Source organism: Mobula hypostoma, chromosome 9, assembly GCF_963921235.1.
Source record: "Mobula hypostoma chromosome 9, sMobHyp1.1, whole genome shotgun sequence".
In the NCBI taxonomy this organism is placed as follows: Eukaryota; Metazoa; Chordata; class Chondrichthyes; order Myliobatiformes; family Myliobatidae; genus Mobula; species Mobula hypostoma.
This window is the reverse complement of record NC_086105.1, coordinates 57,057,500-57,072,645: the sequence shown is the minus strand read 5'-3', so window position 1 is coordinate 57,072,645 and position 15,146 is coordinate 57,057,500. Positions and strand designations below refer to the sequence as shown.

Genomic DNA, 15,146 nt, shown 5'->3' with positions numbered 1-15,146 from the left:
ATCGGCTGTGTATTTTTATGTGTTATTTGGTATGATTTGGCAGCTTCATAGCTTAAAGGCTACTGGAGAGAGTGTGTCTGTCGAGAGCGCTTGCGCGAGATTTTCGCTACGGTGGACAGTGCGGCAGTAGAAAAGTATTTTTACTTTATACAGGCTGTGTATTTATCATATCATTCCTGCTTTTACTATATGTTACTGTTATTTTAAGTTTTATGTGTTATTTGGTAGGTCAATTTTTGGGTCTGTGAACACTCACAAATTTTTCCTATATTGCTTCTTCACTTTACAACATTCCAGCTCATGAACCGTTTCATAAGAACGCTCTACCTTCGGATGGCGGGGGAAACCTGTACTTGGCCAGGTACCCCATCTGGCAGATGCTGTCCATGAGTTCACCACCACCACCACCCCTCCCCCTGGATGCTCCCACAAAGACTGAAATCCCAGGTTCATCAGGGGCTATGGGAATTTGTGAAGGTTCTTCCATGTTTTGACAGTCAAAGGCAGCATAAAAGGCATTCAGCTCATCTGGGAGTGAAGCCTTGTTGTCACCTTGGTCTCAGTTTATAAGAGATGATTCCATTCATTTCCTGCCGCAGCTGTGCAGCATCCTTCAGTGATTCAAGTTTGGTTCAGCATTACCATTTCACATGGCTTTCTGGAGATCGAGTGTGGCCCTCTTGTATCATATTGGTCACCGGGCCTGAATGTCACTGATCTGACCCTCGGCACATTGTACATCTCACATTTCATCAAGGGCTGGGGAAGATACTGAATGACACACTCATCTACGACTGTTTTTATAAAGTCTGTGACAATCCTGGTGTATTCAGATTCTTCGCTGAGTCCTTGAACACGACTCTGTCCACAAATTTGAAGCCTGTTCTTCTGCCTCCCGCAATCACCTCTTTGTCGCCCTTATCTCTGGAAACGTTCTTTAGTCTCTGCTTGTGTGCAGAATGCCTTATGCTCCCCACCTCCGCCGGGAGCTGCAAGCTGTTCTTCCACACCCTCTCCAGAAAGCTGCCACGACCCCCCCCCCCCCGGTTCTCTCCCCAACCCTCCTCCTCCCCAGAGAGCTGACCCCATGTTCTCACCCCAACCCTCCCGCAGGGAGCTACCCCCCCATGTTCTGTCCCCCACTCTCCTCCCCAAGAAGTGGTCCGATTCTCTCCCCGTCCACCCCAGTGAGCAGCCCCAGGTCCACACTTCCTACCCCCGCCCGCCCCAGTCTCCCTAACCCTCTCCCTAGTGAGCTCCACCCGGTTCTCTCCCTCGCCCTCCCCCTGGAGCTGCCATCGGTTCTCTCTCTTCGCCAGCCCCGGTTCTCATCCGTCTCCGCACCTTGGGAAACCAGGCCCTCCTCTCCTCGTCCCATTCGAACTCGGTTCCGTCCTCGTCCACATACGTGCCGCCGCCCGCCGTATGCTCCCCGCCGCCTTCGTGCAGCTGCTGCAGGCGAAGCTGCTCGTAAAACTCGGCGTTGGCGTCATCGCTGCTCATCCCGGAGGCGGAGGCGGAGGCGGAGCCGGAGCTGCCCCGCTGCTCCCCCAAACCCAGGATCTGGCCCTCCCGGACCCGGTCTGTCTACCGACTATCCCCACCTCGATCGGACCGCACCGGCACGGCGCCACTCGGCTCAACTCTGACCCCGTCTGCCTCATTTCCGGCGGCGGTGCACACAGTTCACCGACGCCGGTCCGTCCTCGTAATGACTCCCCCATCACCCTGTGGCACTTTCCTCTGTACCACCCCACCCCACGGGTTCACCCCGAGTCTTCCCTCAAATCCCCCGACTCTCCCCGGGCTCTTCTCTCTTTTTTGTAATTTATTTTTTATTAGAGTTCATCATCAAACAAAACTTTCCATAAGATGTATGTCAGATACTGTACATATATATCATATAGTCATATTTGTCTCAAATCTCCACATAATATTTATCTGAGGTATACACTTATAGAAAGGCGAGGAAAGAAAGAACAATCAAAAGAAGAAAGCTATGTACAGAGTAGGGAGTGATCTTTTTGTTACAACATATTGACTTGTGAGAATAAAATCAGGCTTATGAGGTGTTATGTAGTTAAACCATTTTCCCCAGTATGAATCAAACTGTTCCAACTTATGATTAACAAATGCTTTTATTTCTCCATTTCATAAATGTCCATTGTAATTTCCATCCATACCACACCACCCTGAGTCCTCCCTCAAATCCCCCGACTCTCCCCGGGCTCTTCTCAATACCACCCCACCCTGAGTCCTCCCTCAAATCCCCCGACTCTCCCCGGGCTCTTCTCAATACCACCTCACCCCAAGTTTTCCCTCAAATCCCCCGACTCTCCCCGGGCTCTTCTCAATACCACCCTACCCGAGTCCTCCTCCTCAAATCCCCAGACTCTCCTCACTACTACCAAACCCTGAACCCTCCTAAAGTTCTCCAAGATCCTACTCAACTCGAGTCTCTGTGTTGTGCTTGGAATCTGATACTAGAAGGGCCCAGCTTGTGGTGGCAGTCTTCTTTGATATCGAAGGAGGGTCTGTTAAAACTGGAAAGTCTTATGATTGACAGCAAATGTATAATTGGGTTAAAGATTTTTAGTTTCGTAGGACCATACAGGTCATGGTGGGGAAGGAGCATACTAAGGCTTATCCTAATTGTACTCCACCAGGACAGTTTGTAGTCCTTTCTTGTTCAATATTAAGATGAATGAACTTTCTTTTTAGAAAGTTGATCCTGGCATTCCTAAGTCTTTGTATGCTGATAATGGGCTGTATAGAAAAGGGGCAGGAACCTAAATTTGTAATTAAGAAGCTTCAGGAAGTGGAAAAATTTGTTGAACAGTGGGGGGGGGGTGGTTTCAGTAGCAAAAACTCAGGTAATTTGTTTTACTAAACGGATCAATGGACCCCAACATGAGAAAATCTGCAGAAGCTGGAAAATCCAGCACACACAACGCGCTGGAGAAACTCGGGAGGTCAGGCAGCATCTATGGAAAAGAGTAAACTGTTGATGTTTCAGTCCGAGACCCTTCATCAGGATCAATAGTCCCACTGTTGACCTTAGACTACACAGACAGATGTTGGTACAAGTGTCACTGATCAGGTTTCTCCGTATGTGGATGGATGTGAATCTTAAGTGGAAGCATCATGTCAGTAAAATACTTGGGAGATGGAAGGCTGTCCTTAATGTGCTTCGGTGTTCAGTGGTATATGACTGGGGGGCTAATAGGACTGTCTATGATTACTTTGTACTATGCATTGAACAGAGCCGTCTTAGGTAATGGTTGTGTTGCATATGAGTCTGCTTTTGAAATCACTGGATGTTATCAAGCCCAGGCTTTATGTCTGTGCTGTGGGGCTGTTGGGTCTCTTGTTTCTGCTCTCTAGCTGGAAATGGGTCCGATACCATTGTATTTGTGAAGACTGCAGATGGCTATGAATTATGGGGTACACCTCAGTGGTCATGAGGGTAATCATCCAACTAAGAATATTTTGAAAGATTATTGGGAACATCAAGATCGCAAGACTTGCAGTTTTGGGTGGGAAGGCAGTGATGAAGCAGGGAACGTGGCTCTTTCTGATATGGCCTAAGCTCCTTGCTACTAGTTTGGCTTTAAACATTATTCCTCCCTGGCTATCACCTATTCCTAGGGTAAATTTGACTCTTTTGGAGAGGCTGTCAAACGTGCCCAGTGTGTATCTGAAGAGGTAACTCTATATGCATCATCAATATTATGCAATGGTTCCAATGTTTACAGAAGATTCTAAAGACCCAAGTGTTTCATAACACTGGTGCAGCAGTCTCTATCCCAGAATCTCCGGAGTCAATTAGAAAAGGTTATCTAATAAGTCTTCATTTTATACTCTTGAAATGGTGGCAACCCTTCTTGCATTGCAGTGGATAGAGCATGTACAGCCTAATTGTTGTCTGTCCTGATTCCTTCTCCATTGTGTCATCTTAAGGTGGGTGTGTCCAACAGTTCTCCAAACGTTTTGTTGGAAGTTAGACAAACGTTATTACGGCTGCAGTATTTCGGAGAGTATGTCTGCTTTTTGTGGATCCCAGCTCATGTAGGGGTGGAAGGAAATTAAGTAGCCGGTAAGCTGGCTGAACAATCTATGAAGGTCAGTGCTGTTGATATTCTTGCTAGGTAAGGGGGAGGCAAAGGTTTTAGTTAAGGACCACGTTCTCTCGAACTGGCAGGGACTGTGGGACACGCAATTGAAGGGAAGACATTATATGGAATTCAGAAAAAAGGTTATTTCACTCTGGAGGACAGGAGGGCCCAGAAGGGAGGAAGTTGCAATTACTCATCTTAGACTTGGCCGTACAGGTTTAAATGCCGCATTGTTCAGACTGGGTGAACATACTTCAGGTGAATGTGGACAGTGTGAAATTCCAGAGACAGTTTCACTCGAGTCATGGGAATGTAGGGCAGCTGAGTGGGAGAGAAAGTAGACCCTAGGAAGCAATATTGATACTTCGGGTAGTTTGGTGGAGTATGGGCAAGAAGCACAAGGGAAGCATAAACAAGTATTTAAATTATTGAAATGTGTTTATATATTTATGTATTTATTTATTATCCTTATTAGTATTATTTCGTCTTGGGAGTGGTGGTGGTAGGTGTTAGGATCACTCTTCTGAATCCTCTTCACACTCTGGTTCAGTAGGTGGCAGTAATGCACCTTTTTAGTTGGCCCATCAACAGTCAATGAAGAGCAATTTAAGAAGAAAGAAGCCTCCTCAATTCCCCTGACACTCCGCAAGACCCACCTCAACACCCCACATCTGACACACCCAGAGACCCCCCCCTTTAATTCGCTGGACACTCCCTGTGACTCTTCAGTACCGCTGACACTCCCTGAGACTCTCCTCAATACCCTCCCCGGGACCCCCTCAATACCTCCCAATGCTCCATGGAATCCTCCTCATCCCGATCCAAGCACCCTCCATCTCCCTCCTCACCCCCACCCTGAGCATAATTCCACCCGCTGCCAGAGCAGCCTCACCCAGACACCTTGGGATATTTTAATCAATAGGTTGAATCAAATGTTGATGTCTTTGCCACGTATAGTTACAACCATTTATACAATGATTATGTAGCAAACCAATTCCCTTGTTAGGAATACGTACACTTTACGGAGCTCTCTAGTTCGTGTATTAATGGTTGACACTTCCACAGGTAAGGCAGAGATGTACACCATCCTATTGCAGGCAATTGGCATCAGAGTAGATGGATAAAGAGGTTAGCATGGACGTGGTAGGCCAAACGGCCTGTTTCTGTGCTCTACAACTCCGCAAAGAAACCTTATGCAAATAATTTCACAGCTGCAAGGTGGCAAATATTACTCCAGTCCGTGGCTTGACAGTGATGGTGTTGCATATTTTAATTTTAGTGATTGCTATATTTTAATTTTAATATATTCCACATACTTCTAGAGTCAGAGTATTGCAGCACGGAAACAGGTCCTTCAGCCCATCTAGTCCATGCCAAACTATTATTCTGTCTACTCCCATCAGCCTGCACCCAGACCATAGTCCTCTATTCACCTCCCATCCATGTACCTTCCTAAATTTCTCTTAAATGATGAAATCAAACTGCATCTACCACTTCCGCTGACAGCCCATTCCACACTCTCACCACCCTCGGAGTGAAGAAGTTCCCTCTTAAGTTCTCTTTAAACATTTTACCTTTCACCTTTCACCCTTAACCTATGACCTCTAATTCTCATCTCACCCAACCTCATTGAAAAAAGGTTGCTTGCATTTACCCTTTCTATGCCCCTCATAATTTTGTATTCCTCTATCAAATCTCCCCTGATTTTCCTACACTGTAGGCAACAAAGTCCTAACCTATTCAACCTTTCCCTATAACTCAGATCATCAAGTCCCTATCAACTTCCTTGTAGACTTCCTCTGTACTCTTTCAATCTTATTGATATCTTTCCTGTAGATACACGACCAGTACTGCGCACAATACTCCAAATTAGACCTCACCAATACCTTGTGCAACTTCAACATAACATCCCAACTCCCGTTCTCAAGTTTGCTGATTCCGTTTACTACATTATCATCCAGATCATTGATGCAGATGACAGAGAAACAATAACAAACCTAGCCCCGATCCCTGTGGCACACTACTAATTACTGTCCTTCAGTCAGAAAGGTAACCATTTACTATCACTCTCTGGCTTCTCCCGTGAAGCTAATGTCTAATCCAATTTTTTATCTCATCCTGAATGTCAAGCGACTGAACCTTCTTGACCAACCTCCTATGTGGGACCTTATCAGAAGCCTTCCTGAGGTCCATGTAGACAATATCCACCACCTTGCCTTCATTCACTTTCCTGGTAGCTTCCTCGAAAAACTATAAGATTGGTTAGACCAAACCAACTTTACACAAAGCCATGTTGACTTCCCCTAATCAGTCCCTGTCTGTCCAAATACTTACATATCTGATCCCTTAGCTTACCCACTACTGACATCAGGCGCACCAACCTGTAACTTTCTGGCTTATTCTTAGAGCCTTTTTTAAACAATAGAACAAATTAGCTATCATCCAACACACATAAAAGTTGCTGGTGAATGCAGCAGGCCAAGTGGCATCTCTAGGAAGAGGTGCAGTCGACATTTCGGGCCGAGACCCTTCGTCAGGACTAACTGAAAGAAGAGATAGTCTTCTTTCAGTTAGTCCTGACGAAGGGTCTCGGCCCAAAACATCAACTGTACCTCTTCCTAGAGATGCTGCTTGGCCTGCTGCGTTCATCAGCAACTTTTATTTGTGTTGCTTGAAATTCCATCATCTGCAGATTTCCTCGTGTTTGAGCTATCATCCAGTCTCTGGTACCTCACCCATTGCTAAGGACATATTAAACATCTCTTCTAGGGCCCCTGCAATTTCTGCACTAACCTCTCACAAGGTTCAAAGGAGCATCTTGTCAGGCTGTTGGAGATTTATCCACCCTAATTTGCCTCTGGTGGGGGGCCTGCCGTGCCCTTTTTCAGGACATCTTGTCCACCTTTGGTCCCCACCTGGCGCTCAGCTCTCACCTGTGGCTCCAAGTAGCTGTAGCACACACAGCAGCCACACCCCGGTAAACCGTCTCGGCAGACGGGCCAAACCAGGTGAGGGTACCCGACGGGTCTTCCACCCTCAGTGAGGTAGGGGATTTGCCTGTCCCAGCGTGTGAAGTCTGGCCCTGGCAGATTGAGCGGAAGAAGCCAATTAATGGTCCAACGGTCAAGAAGGCAGGCCAGCAGGTGTTGGTGGAGCGCTGAGCACGACAAGACACTTAGACGACCTGGTCATCCACTGCAAGAGGTGGTGATCTCTTTAAACTCACCCAGAAGTAGGCAAAGGCAAACCACTGCTGTATCCTGCCGAGTACATAATTTCCCAGTATGTCAGAGCGGCGTGGAGGGAAAGTGTCCGCCAGCTGGAGCGAATTTGCCTCAAGACAGCGAACACCTCTTTCTCTGTAACCTGTATACGGTCTATGACCTGACTGCTGTTTTGCTGCATTTCTTTTGATTCTGTGTCCATCTCCCAAATAAATACAGATGCAAAAATCTGTTTAAAATTTCTCTGATCTCTTTTGGCTCCATGCATACATGACCACTCTGATCTACCAGAGGACCAATTTTGGTATTGCTGTCTTTTTGCTTAATATATCTAGAGAAGCCCTTGGTATTCTCCTTCATCCTGTCTGCTTGAGCAACGTCATGTGTCTGCTTTTAGTCTTCCTCATTTCCTGCTTAAGTAGTCTCTTGTATTTCTTATTCTCCTCAAATACCTTATTTGTTCCTTCCAGCCTGTATCTGCTATGCATCTTCTTAATCAGGACCTCAATATCTACTAAAAACCAAAGTTCTCTAAATCTGTCATCCTTGCCTTCCATTCTGACAGGAACATACAAACTCTGTACTCTTAAAATTTTACTTTTGAAGGCCTCCCACGTACCAAGCACACCTTTGTCAGAAAACAACCTGTCCCAAATCACACTTGTCAGATCCTTTCAGATACCACCAAAATTGGTCTTTGTCCAATTTAGAATCCTGGGGACCAGACCTATCTTTTTCCATAATTATCTTGAAACTAACTGCATTATGATCGTCAGATCCAAAGTGTTCCCTACACAAACTTCGGTCACCATGATATTCTATGTAACATCAGTGCAGTGTCTGAAACAAGTATCCAATTAACTGCTCCATTTATACTCTCATGATAATATGTGCAACCAAAATAGACTTTACTCCTTTGGACTTGACTAGTTCAAAGCACTCTGAAGTTTTACAGAACACAAAATGTTCACCTGAGCAGAACTGATCATATTGAAAGAAGTCTTAGTTGATTTCTGCACCCTTTGTGAACCAAGTTCTCTCCTCTGATGTGTGCAGGAATTTTGGCACAATCAGTATGTTTGGAACACTTTTTAAAATGATTTACGCTATTTTTGTAACTTAATACAATTTTTATGTCTTGCATTGTACTACTGCTATAGGACAATGAATTTCACAACATATAGCAATGATCATAAAGCTAATTCTGATATGGAGATATTGGTAAAAATTTGTGCAAGCTTCAAATTTCAGAGGTTTATGTTTTTATGTTTTTGATTTTGTCTAGAACTTGAAAGTAGTGTCAAGCACATTTTGGAACCCTTATGATAAAATAATCTGACAATTTCTTACAGAACGTAGAACAGTAAAGCACAAGAACAGGCCTTTTGACATGGACAATAAACACTGGCATTCATTCATTTTTGAATGAATGAAAGAGACAGCTCTCTAGGCCAGTTCTAGGTAAGCACCTTCAGTAATCTGCAGGCAACACATCAACAATCAGTGACCTCACATGTGGTTGAGGCCAATGAATAGATTTTTTGATGCCATCCTCCACAACTATGATGCAGATACAGCTCCTCGCCCCCTCAGACAGTTAATGTTGCTATCATTGCCTCATCAACCACATCAAAACCTCACTCCTTTCCTCAGTGTCTACAGAGTCTATGAGAATCTGGAATGGTTCCAGTGGACTGGAAAATTGCAAGTGTCCAGAAGGGAGGGAGGAAGAAGAAAGGAAATTATAGGCCAATTAGCCAGTCCTCAGTGGTTGGGAAGATGTTGGAGTCCATTATTACAGATGAGGTTTCAGAGAGTGGTGGATATATTGAATGCTCTGCCCCAGAAGGCTGTGGAGGCCAAGTCTCTGGATGCTTTCAAGGAAGAGATGGATAGAGCCCTTAAAGATAATGGAATCAAAGGCTATGGGGATAAGGCAGGAACTGGATACTGATTGTGGATGATCAGCCATGATCACAGTGAATGGCGGTGCTGGCTCGAAGGGCGAATGGCCTACTCCTGCACCTATTGTCTATTGTCTATTGGTACTTGAAGGCACATGGTAAATTAGGCCAAAATCAGCATGGAGGCTGAAGGAATTCTTTCCAAGGTTGAGTGGAGTCCTTGGGCAATGCCAGTCATCCCAGTAGCCAAGAAGAATAGATCTGTCGAGATCGGTGGCAATTTTAAGGTCATCATCAACCTAGTACTGAAAGCAGATCAAAGCCCCCTACCAAGGAAAGAGGATATCTTTGCAAACCCTTCTGTAGAAAAATATTTCAGAGTGGACCTAGCTGAGGCCTACTTGCGAATGGAGGTGGAAGAAGAGTCCAAAGTGTTTCACACCATAAGCACTCACAAGGGTTTTATCACTACAATAGGCTTATTTTTGGAGTGGCATCTGCACCTGCACTCTGGCAAAAAGCTATGAACCAGGTGCTGCCAAGGCTGCCTACGTACTCAGAGTTACCTGGATAACATCATTGTTACTGGTAAGGATGACAAGAAACACCTCCAAAACTCAAGACAGTTTTAAAAAGATTAGAAGATTATGCATTCAAAGCACGATGCAACAAATGTGAAGTACTTAAACCAAGCAACACTTACTGTGGTCACACAATTGAGTCACAAGGATTACACAAGTGTACTGAGAGGATTCAAGCAGTGGTGGATAGCCAAGGCCAAAGGATGTGTCACAATTGTGGTCCTTTGAGAATTTGTCAACTACTAGAACAGGTTCCTACCAACCCTGGCTACTGTGCTCCACCCCTTGAACTCATCACAGCAGATCATGAAGAAATGGCAGTGGACAAAGCAGTGTGAGAAGGCTTTCAAAAAAAGATAAAGGAAATGAGGATGTTAGACACTGTACTGACACATTATGATCCACATCATCCAGTGAAGCTTGCCTGTGATGTCCCGTCTAATGGTACAGGTGCAGTGTTGTCACATGTTATGAGTGATGGAAGTGAACATCCCATAGCATTTGCATCATGTTCCCTTACTGCTGCAGAGAAAAATTATGCACAGATTGACAGAGAGGCCTTGAGTCTGGTTTGGGGTGTAAAGCATTTCAACCAGTACTTATATGGGAAAGAGTTCACCCTCATTATTGATCAGCAACTACAAATATTCATTTTCAGTCCACAGAGGTGTGTTCCACTAACAGCAGCAGCACAAATGCAGAGATGGGCTCTGTTTCTTGGAGGACACAATTACAAGACTGAATTCAAGAGGACAACTAATCATGGAAATGCTGATGGATTGTCCTGTTTACCCTTAGAAAAGGAAGAACCAGAAAAATCTACTGAAAAAGACACTGACAATGAGGCCTCCATCATCCAGGGTCGACCTCAGATGTTATGCTCTAGCTGTTTAGATATGCAAGCCAGAGCCCTACGAAATGAAGAGCGTACTGTTAAGGCTGATTTATACTTCTGTGTCAACTTGACACCGTAACCTACGCAAATGGCCTACGCACGTTGTGAGCATTTATACTTGTGCGTTGGTGTGTCTGCGTCGCTCTGCAATTCGGGCATGTCGCGCATGTGCACACACCTGCCCGCGCAAGGCTTCACGGTCATGGTAGTCTTTCTCGGGGTAAACAAGGAGCGAGTGTCTTTTTTTGTAAAAGCGAAATGTGTCCTCCATAATCTCGGAGGTCTGTAAAGCTTTATAGAAAGCATTGCAGCCAGAGTTCCTTCCCTGCCCTTCAGTCACCCAATGGGAAGCCATTGCAGCTTAGGAGAAAAAGCGATGCCACCAAGCGGACCAATCACAGCTGTTGCGGTCTGCGTTGCCGCGACTCGCAGTTACATTTCGGGAGAGGTGCGTGTCAGGCTACAGCGTAGGGATCCGCGTAGGCTCTGTGCAGGGTTCGTGGTGATGCAGTACCTACGGCGTCAAGTTGACACAGAAGTATAAATCAGTCTTTACCCATGTAGCAAGCTCCCCCTCTCCACACATCTGATGAATCCAAAGGAATGGCAGAGACTGAAACAGTGACCTGCCTTTGCCCCTACTCCTGTCAGTAGAAACAGTTCCACTGGGCATAGCAGCAAAGCCACACTTGAAGGCCAGGAGCTGGACTTGGTTGTCAGAGGCTATTTGAGATGCACGCCATTGGGAGCATTTAATATGTAGTGGGAGCTTATCCTCATTACCACCCTGGCTATAACAAACGTAAGGAACCAAGGCACTCCTCTTGACATATTCTCCCTAATGCAAATCTCAAGTCTTCCTATTATGCCAGAAATTATCCAACGGGAAACCAGAAAAGACACCACACAGTCTCAGGTCTATATGGCCACGCAAAATGGCTGGAAAGTGCAACAGAAATCCCACTTCCCCCATTTTTACCAGCGCCAGGATGAACTTGCCCTTGATGGGGCTTGACTTATGTGGGGATTGTGAGTTGTTGTACCATCCAAGCTGAGAGTTAAAGTGTTGGAGGAGCAATATGCCAATCATGTAGCTGTGGTTGAAACAAAATCATTGACTCAAAGCTTTGTCTAGGGCCCTGGGGTAGATCAGCAGATCAAGCAACTTGTTATGCACTGTAGAGGATGCCAACATGTTCAGAACATGCCAAGAGCAGCGCCTCTTCATCCTTGGCAATGGCCGATATTGCCCTGGCAGTGCATTCATGTGGATTTTGTCAGACAACTCATAGGCATAAATTTCTTGGTGGTAGTGGGTGCAGCTACGAAGAAGCCAGGAGTGTTCCCAATAGCCTCCACTTCAGGCTTGCACATTGTTGGTCTATTGAGAAGCCTCTTCACAGGGACTGGTGTTCCAGAACATATAGTCAGTGACAATGGACCACAGTTTGCGGCAGAACAGGTTTAATCATTCCTAAAAATGAATGGAATAAGACATATTACATCTGCACCATGCCATGCAACTGTAAGTGACTTGGCAGAAACGGTTGCCCAAAGTCTAAAAAAATGCACTGTGAGCAATGTCAGCAGAACACACTACTCTAACACCGAACCAAAAGCTCGCCAATTTCCTCCTTGCATTTCGAAATGCAGTACACTCCACAACCAACAATTCTCCAACTATGCTGTTCCTGGGTCGTCCCTTATGTTCACGCTTGGATCTCCTCAAACCCAATCTCACTCAGAAGGAGGATGTAGGACAAACAGCTGAGACAAATTGAAGGCTCCTCAAACAAGGAGGTTCAATGTTTCACTCCTGGACACACTGTCCTCATGAGGGATTACAGAGATGATCAAAAGTGGATACTCGGAATGATTAAGGACAGAACTGGACCACTCTCCGACACAGTGGAGATTGAGTCTGATATCATCTGGAAATGACACATCGATCAGTTGAGGAGACCAGAGTCAATTGAAAGAGAAGAAAGTTGGCTACCATTATAGAACCACTTCCTGAGGTCTCAGAGTCTACTCCTAAAACCATCATGGAGGAGGTCCCAGAACCTGAAATTGTTTCACAGCCATAAGTCCCACCTGCCAAACCGAGTGACCCCCTTGTCAGGAAAGACATTATCCCACAAGAGTAAGGAATCCTTTATAGCAATTACATCTTTAACCTAAATGAGACAACTTAACATTAACTTTCCTATGGATGTCTGTATATAGTAGTTGTATTGTATAATATACTGTATATATAGTTGAGATGCATAGTCTATTGAGTTAGAGTTTATAGTTAAGCAGGGAGGAATGTTGTGTATTTATTATTTCAATAATATTTGAGTACATACAGTATATTGTTTGATTAAGCATTCTTGTTTGGTTAAATAATTCATTACGGGTTATATGTATACATACCATGAATTACATACGTCATCCCACTACCAGGTGATACAGGGGCTTAAAGTAGAGACAGAGATACACCCACATTTCAGACTCTGGTGTCTTCTTTGAATTAGTTTAATGTTTTGAAGTTACAAAACATATACACCAACCACCCCAGACTTTCTTCACCACTCTTCCGTTGGGCAGAAGATACAAAAGCCTGAAAGCACGTACGGCCAGTCTGAATGACAGTTTCTACCCTGATGTTATCAGAGCCTTAAAAGAAGCTCTTTTATGATAAGATGAACTCTTGACTTCACGGTCTATCTTGTTATGATCTTACACCTTATTGTTTACCGACACTGCACTTTCTCTGTAAGCTGTTACACTTTATTCCGCACTCTGTTATCATTTTACCTTCTACTACCTCAAGGCACTGTGTGATGATTTGATCGGTATGAAGGGTATGCGAGATAAGCTTTTCATTACCTCAATACATGTGGCAATAAACTAATTCAAATTCCTAGATCATGAGGGGTATGGATAAGGTGAGTGGTTTCAGACTACCCCCCCCCAGGTAGGAGACTCTAAACCTAGAGGACATGAGTTTAAGATGAGAGGGGAACGATTTGAAGGGGGTATGAGGGGCAAATTTTTCATACAGAGGGTGGTATGAATATGTAGCGAACTGGCCGAGGTGGTTACAGTTACAATGTCTGAAAGGCATTTGGACAGGTGCAGTACATAGGTAGGAAAGGGTTAAAAAGATATAAGCCAATGTGGGCAAGTAGGAGCAGCTCGGGTTGACAGCTTGGTCAACATGGACCAGTTGGGCCAAAGGGCCCCATTTCCATGCTATATAACCCACACCCATGGGAACATACTCGCAGCTGACGGGCAGGGAACACCCACGGGTGCAGCAGCTGCAAATTCTGACCCACAGCGGGAAGATGCAGAACATAACTGAAGTTGACACTTGAAAGTCTGATGAAGAATCTCTGGCCAGACACATTAGCTCTGTTTCTCTTTCTACCTGACTTACTGATAGTTTGCTGAAGTTTCTGTGTCTTATTTGAGACTAGGTGTGTTGTGGTTGGGCTCAGTCTGGCAATGATGTGTTGCAGCCTACCTTTCCTTTTCATAAGACATAGGATCAGAATTAGGCCAGCCACTTGACACATCGAGTCTGCTCCACCATTCCATCATGGCTGATTTATTATCCAACTCAACCCCATTCTCCTGCCTTCTCCCCATTATCTTTGATGTCTATTGGCCTTCACTTTAAATATACCCAATGACTTGCTCTCCACAGCTGTCTGTGGCAGTGAATTCCACAGATTCACCACCCTCTGGCTGAAGAAAGTTCTTCACATCTCTGCTATAAAGGGACATCTTTGTGTTCTGAGGCTGTGCCCTCTGGACCTAGACTCCCCAACTAAAGGAAATGTCCTCTCCATGTCCATACTCTCTAGACCTTTCACCATTCTATATGTTTCAATGATATCCCCTTCATTCTTCTAAGCTCCAGTGAGTGCAGACTCAGAGTTATAAAAAATTAACCCTTTGATTCCATATTCGCCTTGCACCCCACCCCCATCCCAACATCCGTTCTGTGCCACAGACTGCTGACAATGTCCGCCAACATCTTGCTAGTGTGGAGGAGCAGAGGGATCTGGGGGTACATGTCCACAGGGCCCTGAAAGTTGCCTCACAGGTAGATAGGGTAGTTAAGAAAGCTTATGGAGTGTTAGCTTTCATAAGTCGACGGATAGAGTTTAAGAGTTGCAATGTAATGATGCAGCTCTATAAAACTCTGGTTAGGCCACACTTGGAGTACTGTGTCCAGTTCTGGTCGCCTCACTATAGGAAGGATGTGGAAGCATTGGAAAGGGTACAGAGGAGATTTACTAGGATGCTGCCTGGTTTAGAGAGTATGGATTATGATCAGAGATTGAGGGAGCTAGGGCTTTACTCTTTGGAGAGAAGGAGGATGAGAGGAGACATGATAGAGGTATACAAGATATTAAGAGGAATAGATAGAGTGG

At 45.0% G+C, this 15,146-nt stretch overlaps 1 protein-coding gene across 1 annotated transcript in view; it reads right to left on the bottom strand.

Annotated features, from left to right (window-relative positions):
- Positions 1-1,516, bottom strand: part of htatsf1 (HIV-1 Tat specific factor 1) — a 33,052-nt gene extending 31,536 nt beyond the window's left edge. Inside the window, exon 1 of the mRNA XM_063059705.1 lies at positions 1,345-1,516. Coding sequence (XP_062915775.1) covers positions 1,345-1,503 — 159 coding nt within the window. The 5' untranslated portion in view covers positions 1,504-1,516. The remainder of the gene's footprint in view (positions 1-1,344) is intronic.
- Between the last annotated feature and the right edge of the window lie 13,630 nt (positions 1,517-15,146).